At 45.1% G+C, this 22,433-nt stretch overlaps 1 protein-coding gene across 2 annotated transcripts in view; it reads right to left on the bottom strand.

Annotated features, from left to right (window-relative positions):
• The window catches only part of CACNA2D3 (calcium voltage-gated channel auxiliary subunit alpha2delta 3), an 874,546-nt gene that overhangs the window by 163,018 nt on the left and 689,095 nt on the right, over positions 1 to 22,433 (bottom strand). For both annotated transcript variants that reach the window (XM_040246536.1, XM_040246537.1), the window contains exons 17-22: positions 11,679 to 11,762; positions 6,965 to 7,036; positions 6,642 to 6,703; positions 5,051 to 5,118; positions 1,574 to 1,619; positions 1,318 to 1,415 (exon numbers count right to left, since the gene is read on the bottom strand). In XM_040246536.1, coding sequence (XP_040102470.1) covers positions 1,318 to 1,415; positions 1,574 to 1,619; positions 5,051 to 5,118; positions 6,642 to 6,703; positions 6,965 to 7,036; positions 11,679 to 11,762 — 430 coding nt within the window. The remainder of the gene's footprint in view (positions 1 to 1,317; positions 1,416 to 1,573; positions 1,620 to 5,050; positions 5,119 to 6,641; positions 6,704 to 6,964; positions 7,037 to 11,678; positions 11,763 to 22,433) is intronic.

Below are 22,433 nucleotides of genomic sequence, written 5' to 3'. Positions count from 1 at the left end.
AACCCTCCAGCTTTATCACCTACAGCAGGCCAGTCCTCACCATGGCTGGTGGCCAAGAAGATGGTGCAGCTTTGCTGTAAAAGCAAAACCTGGAAACAACTCATCATGAAATAGACAATGAATAAATTGAGACATAGTTACATAGTAAAATACCACATAGTAATTCAAGTAAATGCATCAGAGCTAAATGATCAACACAAATCTCAAAAATATAATGTATGATGAGTGAAACATAGGTTGTAGGATAATATATATTATACAATATATATAAATTTTAGCATACAAAGTAATGAACATAATGGCATATAATGGATATGGATACATAGGTATATATTTGGTATGTATATATATATATAGTACACAATGCACGGGAATGATGAATAAATACAGAGTGGTAATTCTCTGAGAGGGAAGTGGGACCACTCAGGGTCTTCAACATTATCTTTGATATTTCATTCCTTAAAAAGTACCTGCAGCAAATATGGCAAAAAGTTTAAAATTTGACAAAGCTGGATGGTAAATGTAAGTGCTTCTTTATATTAGTGTTCCACTTTTGTTTCTTAAATATATCACTCGAAAAGGCAAATAAAACGAAAAACTGAGTTCACATGACGTCCATCTGATCCTTTCTCTACTAGAGCATATCCCAAAAAGCAAACCCGTTTCATGAAGATGTGGTTTGGATGTGGATAATCTTACACCTCTCATAGGGCTGTTAGGTTTTTCTGTAAGATAACACACGCAAAGAACTTTTCATATCACTAACAAGTGGTATCTGCTAGGGGTAGGGGTGAGTGCCGTGCTCATTTCTGGTGAACCCCTTGTGCCCAGACTTTAGCTACTGGAATTAATACCATAAACCTGTGCTTGTCCAGGGGACTGTTCTTGCACCTGGTGAGCATGGCCTGCTGCTGCCCTCTCCTTGCCCCGCTCCTTCTCCCCCTGCACCAGCTCCTGGCCATTTCTGATTCACCAAACTCCCTGAGAGGGCACTTGGTGGGAGGAGGGGCAGCAGGATGTACACTGCAAGAGGCAACATGTCACAGCAGCAGTCCCACCCTGGACAGAAACCAGGAGACCTAGAGTATGCCCTTGGATGAGCCAAGTCTTATTTTCAGCCCTTGTGTCTCATGTGCAAAATAAGAGAGTAGCTGTTGATAGTCTCCTTCCAGCTGTAACATTTTCATCCTACTCAGGTGCTTGACTAAGTGGTTTGGTAATAGGACACATCCAATGTGAAGGGTTAAATTGGGACTGAGTTCATCCACACCCCCCTCCACTGCCCAGCCGCCACATGCACAGACAATGTGCACTCACATTGGAGCAGAGGTTCTTTGCCTTTGAGGTAGAGTTTAATAGCTTCTAGCTGAGACAGATGACGGTGCTCTGGGTGTAGGTCAGTGTTGCAGTAGGACCTAGGAATGTGACATGGCCCAAAACAAGAATGTGTACATATTTATAGCATCACTTTCCTTTGCCTTTGAATCAGGAGAACTGGGCAAGGGAGTACAGGCAACTTGAAATCAAAGAGGACAATAAATACCAATGCTGAGAAGGACTGTTTCATTCTTACCATTCATCTGCCAAGGACACATCAGGATGTTCTAAGTCATGCAGGCCTGGAGGTCAAGAAGAAGGGCGTCATGAGTATGTATCATCTGTGTGGGGCACTGACTCCCTGCATTCTCTTCTATGCTTCAAATGTTTTAGGGTTAAGGCCATGGGGAGAGGGGGTTAAGAGTAGACATCAATCCCAAAGACATCTGCCTGGGAAAAGGGACTCAGCACACAGGAAACATTTTTGTCTCAGGCAGAACCTTCCCCCAACTTCCACTTCATTCAGCCACTACTGCAACCTCCCCAGACAGAGTCTCCCAGACTCAACTCCTTGAACATAAATGAGGCACCAGTGGGTCCTGGGAAAGAAGCTTAGCACAACAGTAGAGACACCAACTTTGGAGGCCCACACAGTACAGCCTGAGTCAGGAACTTGAGTGGGCCACTAAACTCCTGTGTGATGTCAGCAGGTTGCTTTACTTTTCTAAATGTCAGTTTCTTTTTGTGCAAAACAGTAATAATAATCAGCCCTAAGGGACAGGTGGTTGGGAGGGTGAAACTATAGGGTGAAGGGTATGAGACTGCCAAAACTCAACTGTTTTTAACCAGCAAAACCTGCTAGGTGATACAGGATCCTAAGCAGAAATGAGTCATCAGTCTGGAGAGGTAGCTAGGAGAACTGAGGCTTGCAGGGAATTGGAGAGTGTTTATAGAATGCTCGAGATGCCCTAAATGTACGAAACCACTCTTTCTCCTTGTGTCTTTATGTGACTTCACTTTCATGGGTCATCAGCAGACACGCACTTCTAAGTGACCACCTCAGAAACTCCATTGATTGAGAATGGCAATTTCCCTCATGACCAATGATATCTTACTGCGCTCAGGATTCCAGTATCCTCCTCAAACACAAGTGTACAAAATAAATAGCAAAACACTAGAACCAGCATCACATACTCCTGTTTGACTTCATAGTTAGTTGGGAATAAATTATAGAGAATATCATCCTATATGACACAAGTGGCCATATCCTGGCTCCAGCACCCACTGGCGGGATGAGATTGGGAAAGTCACAATAGTGCCAAAGGTCATAAACTACTCCAGAGGGTTGAATGGGATAGTGACTAGTCCCTAGGGCAATCCATGCATCAGTCCATCCATGCTTTCCTCTCTTTCTTGCTTCTTCCACTCCTACCTCCCTCCCTTCCATTCTTCCTTCAATTTATTTATGGAGCATCAACTATGAGCCAGGTACTATTCTAGGTCTACAGCCTTGAAAACATAACAGAGACCAGAAGAAAAAGCACTAATTGTCTCATGATATTTACTTTCTAGTGGCAGAAAAGAGATAAGAAAATAAAGTTAAAATACATAGCTTATCACTAGTGAGGAGTATGAAGTTAAGGGAGAGAATGAAGCAAGGAAGAGGGTCCCAAGAGATGGGGAGGGATGAGGGAGTGTCAGTGTGAACTGCTGGAGTCTGGGATGCTTCACTGAGACAGTGACTTTAAGCAAAGACCTGCAAGAGGTGAGGGGAGAGCCAGGGAGTAACTGAGGTGCTCATGGCAGAAGGAATCACAGGTGCAGAGGCCCTGAACTGGATCTCGTCTTCCTGGAATATTGAGTTAATGATATCAATTCTATATATATTTCTAGTTTCTGTGCTCATCAGTCTTCATCTACAAATCTCTCTACCTAGACCCTAAAGGGAAGATCTTTTTGATTGCTTCCTCTCTGAGCTCCTAGACCACCAAGGAAATATGGCTGTTCTCTAACTCTCTCACCTCCAATTTAGATACTCCTGACAAAATTACATCTACTCTTGATTGATAATGCTGACAATAATAACATTAGCTCCAAATGACTGAACAAATACTGTGTACAACATATCTGTATCAAGATAGGCGTGTGTGTGTGTCCACACACATGTGCTCAGTCATATGCTCTTGGCAACTCCACGACTATAGCCTGCCAGGCTCCTCTGTCCATGGAATTCTCCAGGCAAGAATATTGCAGTGGGTAGTCATTCCCTTCTCCAGGGGATTTCCTGACCAAGGGACTGAACCCACGTCTCCTGCTTTGCAGGCAGATTCTTTACCATCTGAGCCACCAGGGACGGTTCTGACCATAAGCTATTTCCTCACCTTGACCTCAGATGGCTTAGATGTGAATTTTCTGTCTTCATGGGCAGGACATCTACAGAGTCACACATGGCTCATGGAGCCGGAAAATTAAAGAAGATTTTAAAAAAGATCCCTGAGAATACATCCTGTTGAGGATTTTGCTCAAATCACAAAGTTGCCTGTTGTTTTCTTGCCTGTCTCTAGGAAGAGGGAGCACATACTTGATTGCCTCTGCAGTGGGGACACTCTGAGCTTTGTCTGGGTCAAAATGATCCCCATTCACTCTCCTTCCTATTCCTTAAGACCTCACAATCAGTTGGGAGATAAAAGCCAAAGTCCATGAAACGTTGTGGGGACACTGGGCAGTAGAGCAGAAGGCCATATATGGAATCTGCCATTTCAGGGATTTCCAATCTCCTTCCTTCTCTGCTACATCACTGGAATGAATCACAAAGAAGTCCAGCTTCTGGAAGTTCACTACACTCATTTGTAACCAGTTCTAATCCACGAAAAGCTGGGTTGTAACTGACCCTCCCACTCTTGGCATACTCCCTGAGGATACCCAGGATACCTATACTCCCTAAGGATACACAAAAAGAACACTGGTCTGGTCCAACTCCTTCTCTTGTCAAGATGCAAAATTTAACACCTGGGTAGGGCCACTCTGGGAGTGAAGCCTTTCACATGCTACCCCCAGTGCTCCTTTTGAGCTTGTGATACTGGTAAAGATAACTTCTCTGAGCTACTGGGTTGTTGGGAGATGTAAAGGACAGTATGGGGAAGACAGCAGTTTTAAAGATTAACGGGCTATAACAACTGCTACCATTTACTGGGAGTACCCAGTGCACTGGCACTTTACGAAGACAAGAAGAGCTAAGAACCTCAAGATGCTCCTTATTCCCTCTGACTTAGATAAATCATTTGAATGATCACATTTCCCTTGGACCTAGGCTGCCTCAAAGCAAGTGAAATTTGTAGCTCAATGTGGAGAAGACTAAGGCTTGCCTACCTTTGTTTTCCTTTTCCTGGGCTTGAGTTTTTATACTAATTCATATTTTTCTTGGTACTGATTTTTATGTATGAGAAGAATACAGCTGGTAGATGGATGGTTCCTATGAGTTGCCTCGACAACTTTGTGGATAAAAGCACAAACATAAATAAATGAAACCATAAGGAAAGCCGCCGCTATCTGGGAGTCCCAGGCATCTGAAACAGTCTAAGAGAGCAAGGTAAAATCAGGGGGGGTAAATGGTTGAGTCAAACGTCCATTAGAGAAAGGGCTGGATAGCTGAGCAAATTCTTCAGCTAACCCAATGGCTTCAGGGCTTTCTTCCCACATGAAAGGATTAAGATGGATAAAGACAGCATCTTACCTTCTTCAATAGTTACATTCCCTCGGAAGAAATATTTCCCATGGCCTCTGGAGAGCGCCACACCTAAACTGTGCAGAGAAACAAAGCAGATCTTGAAATCCATAACATTAACTGGAACAGACTTGTTGGCTAACTTTTTATTTTCCATTTTCACATTTCCATTTCATGTTCTGTAAGCAATTTTTTTTTTTCAAAAGTTTACTTTCAAAACCCACTGATTAGAGTTGGTGCTGGTGTTTCTTAGATTTGATCAGCTGCTTCAATGTAATTTCTGATTGGAAGTGCAGCAGCAATGGGTGGCTCTCGGGTATGTTTAAAAGAGGTGTGGCGACTGCGACAAGCCCTTGAGCAAGCCCTTCTCTTAGATGCTTTTGTAAGAGCTACATGCTCTAATAATCTTCATTACTGCTTTATGCATCCCCTGCCCTACATTTAGCCACACAAGGGTCTTTCCAGACTATAGAGTTTGAGATGAGGGAAAATTAACCCTTTCCTAATGGCAAAAATGAACACTTCTGTCACTTGAACGTAGCCACATGACTGTATGGTGGGTTTCTTTGCCCAACCCTCTTCCTTGTCTGATAGACCGTAAAGCGTCTGTCTACAATGCAGGAGACCCAGGTTCGATCCCTGGGATTGGGAAGATCCCCTGGAGAAGGAAATGGCAATCCACTCCAGGACTATTGCCTGGAAAATCTCATGGATGGAGGAGCCTGGTGGGCTGCAGTCCATAGCATCACAAAGAGTCGGACATGACTGAGCGACTTCAATTTAAGCTCCTTCCTTTTTCATCTAAAGTCAGAGAATATGTCTGATGACACAGTCTCATCATTGGCAAACCCACTTAGCAGTCATGTGTTTCCTCAAGTGCTCTGGTTCCAAATGGAATTCACCCAAGATCCCTGGCCATATACGACAACAACACCACAGATTTTATTAAGATGGATCCAGAGTCAGTAAACTCTTTTCCCTGAGCTCTGTGAGGCATCAGTTGAAGAACACAAAGAAGTCCTACCAAAATAACTTTTTACAAAAAGCATTATCACACTAAGTTAATAGCAGGAAACTTTAGAATGCCACATAAGAAAGCAGGCAAGGGGACAAGTGCATTTTTCAAGATTTTTACAAAAAGAAATAACAGGATTGAAAGGCAGACAAGCACAGAGGAACAGTACGGAGAAATTAAAACTGAAGCACAACACGTAGGGATGAATATGCTGCCTCTAAGTGTGAAGGATCACTTTTTGATCATGGAAATAAAGGGCAGCAAGTTAGATGGTTAAGGACCCTGGTAACCCGCTGAATTTCTCTCTCCACCCTTAGCTGGAACCCCCAAAGCTTATTTGCTTGATAATGAGATGCAAAGCCATGGCAAATTGAATGAGTTCTCCTAGGTGAGCCTGAACCATTTTTCCCCTTATGGAAAACAAAAACAAAAGCAGCCTGGGAAAAGCCCCTTCCTCACTCTTTCCAGCCTTTAGGCAGGATGTTTGGTTATCTTCAGATGATGAGCTCTGAGAGTGTCAGCAGGTTTTGTACAAACACAACTGATGGGTCTGATGGAATGTCCATGTATTATGGTCAGCTCTACCTGAAAGGAGTACCCTTGATGTCTGTATAATAGTAGTCATTTGTCATCACCAAAACCCGTTTCTAGATTGAAAAAACAAAAAAAGGTCGTAGAGAAAAGAAAACATGGTTAGTCTGCTAGGTGAAGTTTTCAGAAATAAATAAAAATAAATGGACACACTATGATCAGGTTAACAGTACTACATGAATCTTGTTTGAGATAAGTAAAGACAAGAGAAAAATGAGCTCAGTGAATGATATTTACTCCAGATAGAGCTTTCAAAGCTAATTTTTCACAGTGGTTTGTTTTAAATTAAGCAGCAAGAATGTTTGAGGAAAATGTACCCCTTTGTCCACTGTCTTCTTCACCTCCATGGAAAACTTCCCGGTCTTTCTATTCACCATGGCATTTCTTAACTAAAATGATAAAAAAAAAATTGGGGTTAGTGCTTCCCAGGGTTACCATACTGTCTGGGACACCTTTCACCATCTAGCTTGAATGCATCTTTGCTGGCTTGTGTATGCAGGGCTGGGCTGTTTCCCCATCCACTCTTGGTGTACTTTTGCAGTAAGTCTAAATACTATTTTCAGATCTCTGAAATGGGGCTTTGGAAGAATAAACATCCAACTGTTCTTGTCTAGGGGGAGAGAGGCTAATAAAAATAAATAAAGGACCATCAACTTCAATTTGGGGTGCTCATGTAAACCTCAGGGCAACAGTGGCCAAAAAAACCTTTTCAACGTTAAATCCTGAGAGTCAGGGAACAAACCCCCAGCAAATGCTAAAATACTCAAGAAGCAAGGAAGTCTAAGGGCACAAGTTACATTTTCACAAAGGGTATTGGTTTGTTATGGAGAAAATCATTTTTGAAAACACAATCAAGTTAAAGATATTTTCCTATATAGTAGTTTTTTGTTTGGTTGGTTGTTTTCAAAAGCCAACCATCTGGAAGATAGGGATTAGCTTTTCACAGCATGAACCATCTTCAAATACTCTGAGAAATCTGGGCCACTGAAAAGCCTGGCTGAGGATGATGGGCAGTGAACGGGGCAACCCTGCGTCTGATTTTTGAAGGTCTCATCTGGGAACCACGAGCCTCCGTCCCTTCCCCCACCCCTGGCTGATCTCTGCTAATTACTGGTGGCCCCTTCTGTGAGTTCAGAGAAGGACAGCAGACACAGTGATGAAAGCTGTGCCATCGTGGGCACCAATAGGAGACGACGGGAAGGCCATTTAATGAAACAGGAGCAAATGCTGACATGCCACAGCCTGTCAGGAAAGGCTTTTTCCCAGCCCCGTGCTTGTTTTTTTTCTTTTAATTCTTTCCCCTCTTTCCTCCTTTGAGGAGGTCGAATAAGATCTGGCCGATAGAGAACTGCAGTGCTTGCAAGCAACCTAAATTTGACGTGGGGCCTGTCTAGATTTGGGTTCACATCCCCATCTTCTGTGTGAGAGAGTAAAAGCATAATTTTTAGCTGGAGGCATGTATAAAATAAAACATATATTTTACTCTAGATATTTTTTAACAACACATAATGGGCATTTCTGGAAATATTTTCCCATTTTAACTTTTGTGGTTTTGGATGGGGAGAGCTGGTCCTAATTAAGTCTACTTTCTAACTCTTAAGAACAGCTCGATTTATCTTTGACATGGTTTTCATTTTTCCTCTTTCTGGTGCCTGCCTAAAGCCATTTGGTACCTGCCCCTCTCACATTCCCCAGGCGAGTCAGAGATTAGGTAAGCTTCTCCATGCCTCAGCGCCGCCCCACCCCCAACTCCCAGTAGCTGAGGATGATCCGCGCCAGGACCTGGGAGGGTCCGAAGCCAGGTTCACTAATACTTTCTGGAGGCAGACGCTTAGATGATTAGTCTAGTCTTTCCCTTTCCTTTGGGCTTCCTGGTGGCTCAGATGGTAAAGAGTCTGCCTGCAGTGCAGGAGAGCTGGGTTCGATCCCTGGGTAGGGAGGATCCCCTGGAGAAGGAAATGGCAACCCACTTCACTATCCTGTGCCTGGAAAATTCCAAGGAGGAGGAGTCTGGTGGGCTATCCTCCATGGACTCACAAAGAGTCAGACCTTGAGCGACTTCACTTTCTTTCCCTTTCCTTCAGTTATAATGGAAACAGATTCCACTTATTGAACACTGAGGCAGGACAGCACTGTCATTCAAAAATGGACTCTGGAGCCAGAAGTTTGAACAGATCACTTGCCCCCACTGTGCCTCAGTTTCTCTTTCTGCGAAATGGTACTAATGATAGCACACGTCTCATAAAGCTGCAGTGATAATCTGAGAGCACACCCTAAGCATTCATAGGTGTAAGCCGTCCTCCACGATCATCCTCACCAGCAGCAGCAGCTTCATTATTATCCCCCTCTCTTTTCTGTCATGTCAGACTCCTCTCAATAGCTTAAAATGTTAGGATGCAAACTCAGGCTTGCTTGACACAGATATGACCTCACATCATTTTTGTTAGTACATAGGGTCTATGTTATAAACGTGGTCATGAAATTCCACACAAGCCTAGCTGCCAAAAGAAGTAGGATGCTCCTTCCAAGAATTTCTCCACAGCTGGGCAGACACATGCTGCTTCTTCCTCAACTCTGCCTGTCTGGTGTTTTCAAGATCTTGACTTAAACTGCCCTCTGCTACATCTGTGCAAACCCCACTGGCAGACACATGGGCACGTGGGATCTTGTGTAGCCTTCACAAAGACGCTTTGCATAGATTCCAGAATTCTCTAATCAAGGATGTGCAAATCCCTAGGAGAGAAATGGTAACTTGGGTTTTCACAATCAAGCACATTGATAGTGAAGGAATTCATGTCTCAAATGTACCTTCTTTTCAAGCAGACAAGAGACCCAAATTAAACACGCACAACCAGAGACCTCCTGCTGAAGAATAAGAGCACTGACTTGCTAGAGCTGCGGGAACTCTGAAGGCAGACACAGAATCCAGTTCTGGCAATCACATCAAGGTGAGGAACATGGCTGGGAAGCCGATGACAAAGGAAGAAAAGGGCAAGGAAACAGAAAGCATCTGTCAAATCATTGTTCGTTAAAGGTGCTATCAGCTCACAGAAAATTAACCTGGGTACAGGTGATAAAGAGTTGACAACTGGGGTAGAGATGAGCCAAGTAATAAATCTCTCCAGGAAACCTGACAAGGAGAAGCGCAGCTGTCAGCCTAGTGTTCGACGAGCAGAAGGCCAGCTTCCTGGATGTGGGGACTCCCAAGTAAGAACGAGCATCACATTTGCCTCCCATGTCAATTAAAATGTAAAAAAATGAAGGAAGGGATGGAGAAGCATGCTGATGACAGGGTTCAAAACTTCTTGGAAAGAAAACAAAAAGATGCAGTGAAGTCAAAATAAAGCAACTGATAGAAAGGGAAGAGAAAGCAAACTAATGGAATGCACCCTTTAAAATTGCATGGTACAGTTTAGCAACAGACATACATTAATAAGAAGGCTATCTGAGGGTTGATGATGCCGAGAATAGTACTAATAACAGCTACCACTCAGAATGCTAATAGTGTCTGAGCAACAATGTTGACACTTTTGCATCTTTCAATATAGTAACACACCAGCATTCACAATAGTTCTGTGAGGTACTACTGCTATCATACTCATTTGACTGAGAAAAAAGAACCTATACCAAAATTGAGATGTAGAGAAAATAATGGTTTGCCTGAGACCCACAGCCAGCAAATAGCAGAAGTGGGGCTTGAAACCAGGCAGGCAAATGCCTGAACTGCACTCCTCAGGACTGCACTAGCCTGCTTCTTGATAGGAGCAGGTTGAAAGGGTAGGACATGTACATTAGGTGCAGTATAATCAAAAGACCCAGACATGAATCCTGATGATGATGTCTAAAGAACAAGAAGATATAAAACTATACCAGGTCACTGAGCTGACATGACGTCAGGTCACCAGCACTTGGGAAAAGAGAATAGATGAAGAAATAGACTTTTTTTTTTTTTAATCAAACAGCAAAGATTTTGTCTGCATTGGGGTTTAAAAGAGATAGCCCATATGAAGAAGGAAATAGGGTAAATGTCTAAAACAGATATGATTCTTGCATTTTACAAGCAAGGAAAAATCACAGAGATTTATGCTAGCTAAGTAATGTCCAGGTTGCAGAGGATATGGAGAGAGGAAAAGCAAGCAGCAAGGGGACCATGATGCTGGCTGCATTTCTGAAAGCACAGGAACCCAGCCTATGCATTTCAAATGGCCTTCCTCAACATCCCTTTGGGAAGCAAGACAGAGGGAGAGGTAGAAACAATGCTGACTCAGTGATGAAGCTCAGAAAAGGACCTCAGACAAATCAGGGAGGTGCAAGCAGAGAAACCCTGCCTGGACCAGAAGGCTCCATATACAAACGGAAGAGCAAGGGTCCAGATTTGGACACCTGGGAAGTTAGGATTTAATTAAGGACAGTCTGCCTGGATTCACAAAAGATGGCGTGTCTAACAAATCTGATTTACTGAGGCAGGAACAAGAAGAATGCTGGGGCTAAATCGTGGGCATGAGGAAAACTTTTGATACAGTCTTAAAGGCTGAAGCTGTCTGGGAAACAAGCATGTGTTACTCAAGTATGGCCTGAAAAGGGGAAAGGCTGGAGTGGCCCTGGAAACAGGGTGGAGGAGGAAAGTGGGTCTGCCAAGCCCTGGCTGACATCCTGACAGGTAAACTCTGGCCCTGGCTGTGCAGCTGCCCCGCTAGGCTCTGGCCAGGCTCCGGCCAGGCTCCCCTGAGGGTCACAGATCCCATCAATGGCACTCAGAAAGAGTCCAGATTGATCGGCTGCAGAAGGAACCAGAGCCCAAATGCAGATGGTTTTAGACTACACAAAGCAGGCAGGGCGGCTGGAAACCCATTCGCAAGTGGACCTACCGGCAGGAGAGTTATAAAACCCCAAATGCATACAAGGGCCCGTGGTCTCTGCATCCCTCTGATGGCCAGGTGTTCCTCTGGTGGGCCTCTCTTGACCAGCTCCCAGGCAGAGGAGGGTAAAATGGAGCGTCCTTCTCACCAGGCTTGAAATCAAATCGCTTACCACATCATCACGGTCCTCCCACTCCACCTCAGACAGGTCAACACTACTGTAGTTGGGTTTCCTCCGCTTTTTCCCTTCTTCATACTGGCAGAAGAGGGAGAGAAAGAAAGCATATGACAAACGAAGAAAACATTTCCGTGAGACCACCGGGCAGGGCAACCTTCATCATCTGAATTCCTGGCTCATGCCTGAGGACTGTGTGAATGGAGGGTACCAGAGAGAAGCAGAGGGGCACTCCTGGGTTTCCAAGATCAGGAAAGCTGAACTGAGTCACTAGCAAACATGTGAGCTTCCCAGGTGGCACAGTGGTAAAGAATCTGCCTGCCAATGCAGGCGATGCAAGAGATGCAGGTTCAATCCCTGAGTCAGGAATATTCCCAGAGAAGGAAAAGCCAACCCACTCCAGTGTTCTTGCCTGGAAAATTCCATGGACAGAGGAGCCTGGCAGGCTACAGTCCATGGGCTTGCAGAGTTGGACACCAATGAGCCGATAGAGGGGGACTAAGTATACAAGCCAATTCTTTGTTTCACATGAATTTACCTGGTAGACTCCTTACCTATAAACATGCCAGGTGCAAGCGAAGTTTCCTCTCTCCTTGGACATTCTATATGTGGAATGGAGCCTTTCTTGTCTAATCTAAAGCTTTTATGGCACACACCTTCATGATACAGGATAGGGAATCTTACATAGTCTGTATTCTGATCTCCATATTTGGCCTCAGCATCCTGGTAACATTTCTGAAACACATGGAACCTTCCGCTTGCTATCACACTGGCCGTAGCAGTGCTGAGATAAGCAGGGCTACTTGACCCGAAGAGCATGGAGACTGGGAATCACTGCCAGATTTAATGCCCATTAGCACATCTCTCTGGAAAAGCTGATGAGTGCATTAATATCACAGGAAGTTTTTTGAGGTTTTTTTTCTTCCCCCCTTAAAGTACCGGTGTTACAGTCACCTGGCAAGCCTATTTTATCAGACAGTCCTGTGTCTGGATATTCCTGTGTCTTGGGACTTTAATGCTGTATTTATAATGTAGGAAAGTCTGCCCTCTGCTGCAGGCTCAGGATAAGCAACCCCTTTGCCAGTTCAAAAGATACGGCTGATGGCACATTGGAAAAAATACATGTGTATGTATAGCTTTTCTTTTTCTTTTTTCCTTTTGTTTCTAAATTAGCCAGTTCGGGATTTAATGGGCAGGATTCTAATACAGCATCCCTCTAGGTGTTTTAAGACTACCATTCTGGACACTGCTCAGGCACTAGGGAGACAGGTGCTGAAGGCACTTGGTGTGGAGGAGAAAGTCTCCGCTGGTGTATGGGACCCAAGAGGTCCACACTGGCCCCGCAGTGGAATCTAGGAGAGAGAGGCCAGGCAGGGCAGATCCCCCATCACTGTGGGGCCAGATGGGACTCAGCAGTTTTCCTGCTAAGTTGTTTTCCCTCTGGGCTGCATTTCAGGAACGCGGGGCTGTCCTGGGGTGTCCAGCCGTACCACCCAGGAAGGCTGCCACAGCTCGAAGGGGGAGTGGGCTCTGACCATATTGGGCCACCGCCCTTCTACTCCCTTCTCTCAGGTTTTCAATTAACAGACAGTCACGGTCAGGTTTATGACATCAGCTCCATTCCAGATGAAGAGGAAGGGAAGCGGTTCCCTCAGAAGCCGCTGTAAACGATAGCAGATTCACAGTTGGATCCTGTTATGGAAAGTTCACTATGTTGGCCCTCAAGAGAGTCGGGCTGGGGCTGAGCGGGTGGAACAGGAAAGAGGGCAGTAGGGTGGTAGCCTCTTCTCAGGGTAAGAAGGTGGGATGCGGGAGGGGCACACGATGCTAAGAACCCCTACAGTCAGACATTCTTGCACCTCTGTTACCTGTACTGATGGTCCCCAGGTTCCATATTGGTAAGAATAATTCCTGGGAGCCACCAGGCAGCCCAGAAGTTTCTGCAGCTCAGTTTCTGACCAATAAAGGTAAAACTTTAATGGTTTCTTGGGGAGTCTAATGCTAGGTATATACTGTCTTTTGGAGGAATTTCTTCCATTGATCACTTCAAAATCCTCTTTTAATCACTTTGTCAACATACAATTATTGGACACCTAGCAAGCACAAGGTCCTAAGAATATAAGTAAAGTCAATTAAATGGTGCTTCATTCTTTCCCAAGGACTTGTTTGTGATTTATCACTCTTAATTCTGCCTGCCTATAGTCAATTTACTCCCCACGGTGCCTACAGCAAGTTAAATAAGATCACATAGCCAGTATATCACATACCCCCAGCCCCTGAGCAAATTTTCACAGCTAAGCCTCATGTTATTTCAACTGCCACTGAAGAAATTTTAGAAAGTGAAAGTCCCTCAGTCATGTCTGACTCTTTGCAACCCCATGGACTATACATGTCCATGTATACAGTCCATGGAATTCTCCAGGCCAGAATACTGGAGTCAGTAGCCTTTCTCTTCTCCAGTGGATCTTCCCAACCCAGGGATCGAACCCAGGTCTCCTGCAATGCAGGTGGATTCTTTACCAGCTGAGACATGAGGGAAGCAATTTTAAAAGACCACCACGGTCCTTCATCCTCAGAGAAAGTGCGTCCCTGTCTTTGTTAGAAGAGGTGAGCACAGTGGTTCTGCTGCTCACTGGGCATGTGACATGAAGTAAGGCACTCAGCTGCTCCAAGCTTCCTTCCTTCCTCACTCAACTGCAAAATTATGAAAAACAGTAATACCTCCATAGCCAAGGTAGGCTAAGACAATTAACTAGGTACTGTATGTAAGGTGGCAAGCATGCTCCAAGTTCAGTATGGAATAAGCCTTTAATATGCATGTGGCTAGTGTAAGTCCTGAAAAAGTAAAAACTTTGGTGAAGACATGAGCTCACGGCATACAAATGCCTAATATGTCATTTCCTTGACATGGAGACCCACTGAATAATTTGTTGGGCCGCTGTTGTGCAGACATTAGGCAGGAAGAAGATGTTTGTTGAAGATGATGGTGTCATACAGTCACCCTCATATGCCTCCTCTTCATGTGTAAGATACTTAATACTAAATACCAGGTTGGGACTCAAGACTCTCTTGGCAGGAAAGGTCATACTTGTGCTAAAGAACCCAAGTCCTTTTAGATGATACCTGGCGAAAGTGGAATCCACAGAGATGGATCCCATGACTTTTGACCATTCCTAGATATCTTCTTTCATTGTTTTAATAAAACCACTCAAGAAATTCAGTACACTGCACTATTAGGATTCAAGAAACTAGCAGAGACTAGAGAGTGAGGGGAGGAAAGGTTTCCCAGCATGCTGGCCTGAAAGTCATCACATTCCAGCAAGTCTCTAATTTAACTGCATTGAAAGAAACAGACGGGACCAGGGATACACCCTTTGGAATGCTCCTCTACAATGTCTGCTAAACCAGTGAAGTAGGTATGAAACAGTCAATACTTTCTACTTGAGTCTTTATTAATGGGTGAGTCTCTTAAAATACAAACAGAAATCCATACAGTAGTGTCGCAGAGTGACTACTTTGAGTAACAAAAGAAAAAGTCAACGGGCTGTTGCATAGATAAAACAGGTCAAGGACAATGAGTAAACTTCAGAATGATGACCCTAAATCCACTTTATCTTTTCTCTTGGTAAAAGAATGCTGGATTCCCTGGTGGTCCAGTGGTTAAGAATCCAGCTTGCAATGCTGGAAACACCAGTTCGATCCCTGGTCCAGGAAGATCCCATATGCTGCGAGGCAACCAAGCCTGGGCACCACGACTACTGAGCTCATGCGCTAGCGCCCAAGAGTCACAGCTACTGAGCCCAACACCTACGGAAGCCCATGCACCTCGAGCTCACGCTCAGCAACAAGGGAAGCCACCACAGCGAGAAGCCCCTGCACTGCACCCAGAGAATAGCCCTTAACTGCCACAACCAGAGACAGTCCCCACAACAAAGGCCCAGTGAAGCCAAAAACATAGATATATGAATACTTTTAAAAGTCAAAAAAAAAAAAAAAAAGAAAGAAAAACCTTATTACTCAGCTAGAGAATAGACCTCCATTAGGAAGATACCTGAGCTGTGGACCACCATCACTCATCCCCCACATATTTCAGGGAAATCTCTTTGGTTTTTCCTACAGGGAATCCCCATGGACCTCACACTCAGGAAGTGCAGTGCCAGTGATGGCAAGACCATCCTGGTTTGGAGGGAAGCCAATGAATGACCTGAGTATGTGAAGGAGACCCACAACTCTCCAGGACATGGTGAGTAGCTCAGGATCGGGGAAATAACTCATACCAACCCGAATGAGACTTAATCTGGATGCTTTCTTGGATTTATCTGGAAAAAGTAGCTCTCTGTCTACTACATCACTAAGGCAGGAGGGGAACTTGAGCTCCTCGCAGCCAGCTCTGCCACTGCTTGGAGAGAGCCTTCCCGAGAAGGAAGCCAGTGCAGGGAAGGCAGAGAAAAGACATGAGGAGAGTGCTGAAAGCACGGTACATGCCTGGATCAAGCTTCACCTGCAACCTTTATACTCTTGAGTGTTTCATGTACCAACACATTTTCTCCGCATTACCCTCCTTCTCTTTTTAAAGATTTTTTTTTAAAGCTGTCTTAGGTTTCAAGCGTAAGTAGTCATCAGTTTCAACCTGTATATATTTAGTGTCTTTTTTTTTTTAATGAACCATTTTTTTTAAGTACATGTTAAATGAAGTGTTCACAAACTCTGGTACTTTAATGACTAGTTAGAAACTTGTGATTTGTAGAACACCTCACTGCTAATCAAGACAGTCCACTGTGTTTGAGCATTGCTGACCTTCTGTACCTGCTTTTCCCAAGAGGACATATGTGTGGCCATGGAGTCTGAGGGCAACTGATAAAGCACTAAACCCTCAAACCTCTGACTCCCAGGTCCGATCTCCCCTCTCCCTTGGGATCTGGCCTGGGATGCATCCCAGGTCCCCCAGCCACACTCCTTCTTCCCCTTCGTGAGGATCTCGTTACTGGGGCTGAAGCATCGGATATGGCATTTGTTAGTGTATCTATAAACTGTAACTTCCTTTGAAAATGTGATTAACGAATTGCAAACGGTTTCCAAAGGTTTATAAACAGATACTTTGAGAGCCACGGGTAGGTTTGTAGTTTTTGGTGCCTGTTTTATGAAAAAAATATGTGGGGGAGAATTTAATAAGGAAAGATATTCTGTGCTATGAAATACTTTGAGGTGGAGTTTCAAATAAAGGCCAGATGTGGTGAACACACCAAACCAGCCTGTGGCCTAGAAGGACGGGGGAAGAAGGGCACCCATCTGAGGAGCCCGCTGGAACCATCCGGGGTCTGCCGTAAGTGCCAGAACCTTCCTGGCCGCGTTGAACCGTCTGGATGTGAGTGCCCCTTCATGTTAGTGCAGATAGACTGCGGAAGCAGAAAGGGATTGGCTAAGGTGATGGCCATGTTCGTGTGGGTCTGAAAGAAACAAGAATGCCTTTGCTTTTCTGTGTTCTTTTGGGAAAGACGAAAGGAAGTCAGTTACACACATCCATGCAGCCTTTGTGAAACAAATATTATGTGTGCTAATAATTGATAAACAGTTCGTGCTGCTCCACGCTGCCAACAGGAAGGAAGGAGATGGGGGTGAGAGGTCCATAACTGGAGAGAAAGAAGCCTTGCCCGAAGCCTGCGCCATCTGGAGAAGGAGTGTGGCCAGGGCCTGGGGGCCAGCCTTGTCTGGGAAAACGTTTCTCTCTGGAGGCAGTCACGGTCCTCAGCAGGCGGATACCTTCACCACCTCCTCTGAGGCCCTGGGTTTCCTCTTGCCTTAGAGGCTAAGTGGCCGTTTGAGAAGGAAGGGCGACACGTCTTTCTCTCCTCCATGCACAAGAGAGGATGACCTAGCGGCCCCTGGGCACTTCATTCCTTCACTCCTTCATTCATTTGTCCATTCACATACCCAAAACTACTGTTCAGTTCAGTTCAGTCGCAGTCGTGTCTGACTCTTTGTGACCCCATGAACCGCAGCACACCAGGCCTCCCTGTCCATCACCAACTGCCAGAGTCCACACAAACCCATGTCCACTGAGTCGGTGATGCCATTCAACCATCTCATCCTCTGTCATCCCCTTCTCCTCCCGCCCTCAATCTTTCCCAGTATCAGGGTCTTTTCAAAATACTGTTGGACATTGATTATTCATCAGGCCTTGAGCCAGGCCCAGGTGAGCCTTAGGAAAGCACTCAGTCAGAAGCTGTTTGTGAAGGATCACCCTCTGCCCTCCAATTGCAGGTCACAATTCACCAGGCCAGTTAGGAGAACAGGGAAAAGTCAGGGCCCCAGAGGGAGACTGTGGTCTGAACCAGGTCTGCACCTATAGGCTGTGTGCCCAGGGCTGGCCTGCATTTCTCCCAGCACACCATGCTCCTTTGCAGGATGGAGGTAAGATCATTCAACACATGGGGCTGCCATGAGGAACAAACGGGCATAGCAAACAGGCATAGCAAACGGGCACAGCAAACATCCTGACAAGCAGAGTTGGGACAACACGCCACTGGGTCAGCAGTGGGAGATGCTCATGAGACAGGCGGGAGATGCTCATGAGACAGGCGAGCCCACCTCATCACGCTTGTCCCTAGAGACGACCTTCACAGGGTAAAATGGTTCTTCACAGTTTAGTGAAAGTCGCTCAGTTGTGTCCAACTCTTTGCAACCCCATGGACTGTATAGAATTCTCCAGTCCAGAATACTGGAGTGGGTAGCCTTTCTCTTTTACAGGGAATCTTCCCAACCCAGCAATCAAACCCAGGTCTCTCTCATTGCAGGTGGATTCTTTACCATCTGACCCACAAGGGAAGCCCCTTCACAGTATGGCTGTTTACCAATTTTTCTAGTCCTTTACAGAGGCAGTTCAACCTGGCTTTGGGGCCCATTCTTCTCGAGGTCAAAAGGAAGGGTCTCACACAAGGACATGGTCCCAAGGGCAGGTGGCCAGGGGGGCCTATGACAGAGTAATGGTCTCTCCCCCTAGAATTTGCAAACCAAGGTTTCTTACTGTCATAGCAGGTCCTGCCCCAGGAGGAGGTGTCCCTAGGGAAAGGGAATCCCAGGGGTCTATATCAGTCCCTGCTGTACGGGCTACAGTCTAAACAGAGCACTTTTTTAAGCCCCCAACCACCCCCACCCCCTGCTGACTCGCCCTGGTTATACATGTAACAACTGTTCATTGTAGAAATTTGAAAATGATGAAAAGTGTAAGAAATGAAAAAAGATTGTCCTCACTACCACAAGCCAGGAATCACCAGGGGACACTCTATTATCTTTCCCAAAGGACAAGTATTTTGAGGTGGTTACTGTTTTTAGATTTCTAAGTTCATTGTTTCTCCAACAAGAATTTATAAAATGTAGCAACCAATCTGTTATGCCTTCCAAGTGACTGCTTTCAGGAAAAACAAAAACAAATTTGTTTCTTTTCTGCTGGCTAGCTTCCCTCTCAACTCCCTATCATTCTTCTTGAAGAGGGCATGTTTCCTGTGCCAGGTATGGTGCTGAGTGCTCTACCCATCTCCTGCTAATTCTCACAGCTCCACGGGAGGAGTAACACAGACACCAGGCATGCTGGTCACACAGTGGCGTGGCTAACAGGCAGGGAAATGGGGACTCCTCCCCAACTCTTCACCACCCTCTGCACTGCCTTCCTTACGTGCTCCCTTCTCACCAACTCCAGGCAACCACTGACAGGACTTCATGTAGCTGGCATGTGAACAGTTGCAGAACTGCCTCGGGAGTCCAATCCCATGGGCCATGCATGTCTCTGTTAACAGCCAACTCACAGGGGCTGCCTTGAAACTAACATTGATGGCCAGGGGTACGAGAATCAGCTTTAGGTTAAGAACAACTACAATATCATGCCACATGTCCAATGTATGATATCATATTCACATGATGCCTAACAAGCAATATCCAACTCAAGGCCTCAGAGAAGTTGGTAGTACCTGATGGTATTGATAAAGGATTTCCATCAGAAGTGTGACCCTTTGGTTGTACAATCACACAACAGCTCAGAGAAGACACATGGTTGGATGTCATAGGCCCTATGGCAGAAGAGAAATTCCAATGAGCGTATTCAGAGCTGAACTCCTTCGTGTTCCTGGGAAGATGAGACAACCAGATATACCGAGGGAAACAGGGCCACGGGGGTGAGAAAAGGCAGTCAGAGAGTGGGAGAGAGGCAACAAGGGCATGTTGAGACAAGCAGCTTTTCCTTTTTCCTAAAAGGTACCCTGCTCTTATTAATTAATGTTTTTAAGTGTCTCAAAGATGAAAAGTTCCACTTGCTCTTCTAGTGTGATTACAAAATCCTTTTGATCACTCTAAAACTGTAACAGCACTGGTATTTTTTTTTTTTTTTAAAACAACAATTAGCCGGCCGCTTTGAAAACCCAGCTGACCTTTATCTTTAGTGTCCTCTGAATCCCTGGGAATGAGTCACACGCTGTGTGTGGGGAGGAAGTAGCCAGCCCCACCATCATCGCTTCTGCGGGTGAAATGTGGCTTACTACCTGGTGGCTGGATTTAAATTCTCCTTATCAAAAAGCCAGTCTGTCTTGTAATAGTTAAGTTAGTCATAAAAATGAACATCATGCTGAGTGGCTGGAGCAGGAAGAACATTTGTGCCAGCAAAGGAACAGGGACTAGGAGACTCTGAAGGAAAACAGAGAGGTATCTTCAGGTCCGCTGACTCAGGTGAGAGGGGGATGCTGAGGAAAGACCACCTCTCCACAGAGAAGAAATAAGGGTGTACATGAAGGCTACATACAAGATAAAGATGCATGTGGGCGCCTAGAAGATGGCTAATCTGATAGGTTAGGACATTTTTGAGACAGAATGCTCTCTAAAGCTTCCTGGGCAAAGGTTAGATGTAAGGCAGGCTTAACAATGAATTTCAAAATTCAGAAAGACTTGCACTGAATTCTTGAGCATGGAAACGTGCCATATCCCAAACCTGATTTTATATAAAGACTTCAGAGACCACTGAGTAATTAGGAGATAACATCTAGGGTAAGAAGAGGACCTCTATAATTTGAGAATATGTCTGTGGCTTTTGACAAGCAACTTTTTTTTTTTTTGGCATTTACAGAACTTTATTGGGCATTATTCCTTTGAGAAGTTAATTATATATCAAAAGACTCTTGGGTATGTAGAACCTGTCAGACCATTTTGAACATGGGGTACAATTAGGCACTGCGAATTGATTCCAGTTTCAAAACAGCAAAGACAATGAATTTCCTTATTCACTCAAGTAATATCACGAATTAGTATCAAGCAGTGCTGCAATGCAGTGAGGTGTCAGTCTTAAATGACGCCACAGCTAACCATTCACCATGGGGTGAGCTCTCTGTGGTGCTGGCTTGTCTGCTTCCTCTGTAACATCCCTAGTGTCCGTAACCAGCTCAGTCACCGTGGAAAAAACCCCTAGTCTCATCCCTTGTTGGAGGGATGTATTCAGAACAGTATCTCTCACTTTCAAGGTCTTTGTGTTTATTGACATGAAGGAAACTATTCTGCAAGTGAAGTAAAAAGAAGGAGGCACGAGAGAGGGAAAGGAATCGTCCCTTCCAAGCCAGCTGCCATTACCGTTGCCTCGGGTATATGCCTTATGCAAGTAATAGGATCATCCTACGTCACACTGCTGAGCCCTCATCGTATGTGCATGTGTGAATGTTGGTATGTAATTTGGGGAGCTGCTTGGCAGGGGAGCTTTATTTTGTTTTTGCTTTTTTTTCTGCTAAAGATTTTTAAGGATACTTGTGAAGAAGGAAAAGACGTAGAAATCCGTTTATGTGGCCACATCTTCCATGGAAGTTTCTCTGATCCTTCCAGCTAGAGTCTCTCTTCTCACCCAGGAGGGCTCCTGTTCTGCACTTCCCTGAGGACACAGCACTTTGCAGCATTAAATGCATGTGACCATCTTTTCCACTCACCTCCTCTCTATCTTAGCCATGTCCTAACACCAAATTCCGGAGAAGGCAATGGCACCCCACTCCAGTACTCTTGCCTGGAAAATCCCATGAACGGAGGAGCCTGGTGGGCTACAGTCCATGGGGTCACTAAGAGTCGGACACGACTGAGCAACTTCACTTTCACTTTTCACTTTGATGCATTGGAGAAGGAAATGGCAACCCACTCCAGTGTTCTTGCCTGGAGAATCCTAGGGATGGGGGAGCCTGGTGGGCTGTCGTCTATGGGGTTGCACAGAGTCAGACATGTCTGAAGCGACTTAGCAGCAGCAACACCAAATTCAATAGTCTCATCCACCACTGGTCCACCCAGCCCACTGGACTGGTGACTGAGCAAAATGTTTAGTTTTAATTTTTTTGTATGTGATTCTCAATTATACTGACATATATTTTTTTAAAAGTGTTTCTGGATGTATGCTGGTTTGAATAAGCCCAACAAACCTCTAATGTTGTTCATAACTTATAGGAAAACCAAAGGTCCCCCGCAAGGCTGACTAAGTCCTCTAATATTTGCCTGTGATCATGGAGACAAGGGTAAAGGCTGGAACAGACGATTATAATAGAGGAAGAGGCCAGCGGGCCAGGCAAAGCAGCCAGATTCATCGAATGCTTCTACCAAGTGTCTCCTAGAACTGAGGGCATCTTTCTGTCCTTCTTGTGTTCAGCTTGGTGTCGGTCACCATGATACCTCTCCCTTAATGATGGTGCATCTCTCCCAAGCACCCCTGCCTGGATGGACTGCATTGTTCAATACATTTTCCCA

Source organism: Oryx dammah, unplaced genomic scaffold, assembly GCF_014754425.2.
Source record: "Oryx dammah isolate SB20612 unplaced genomic scaffold, SCBI_Odam_1.1 HiC_scaffold_9, whole genome shotgun sequence".
NCBI lineage: Eukaryota > Metazoa > Chordata > Mammalia > Artiodactyla > Bovidae > Oryx > Oryx dammah.
Note: the sequence above shows the minus strand (reverse complement) of the source record. Positions and strands in the feature narration are given on the sequence as shown.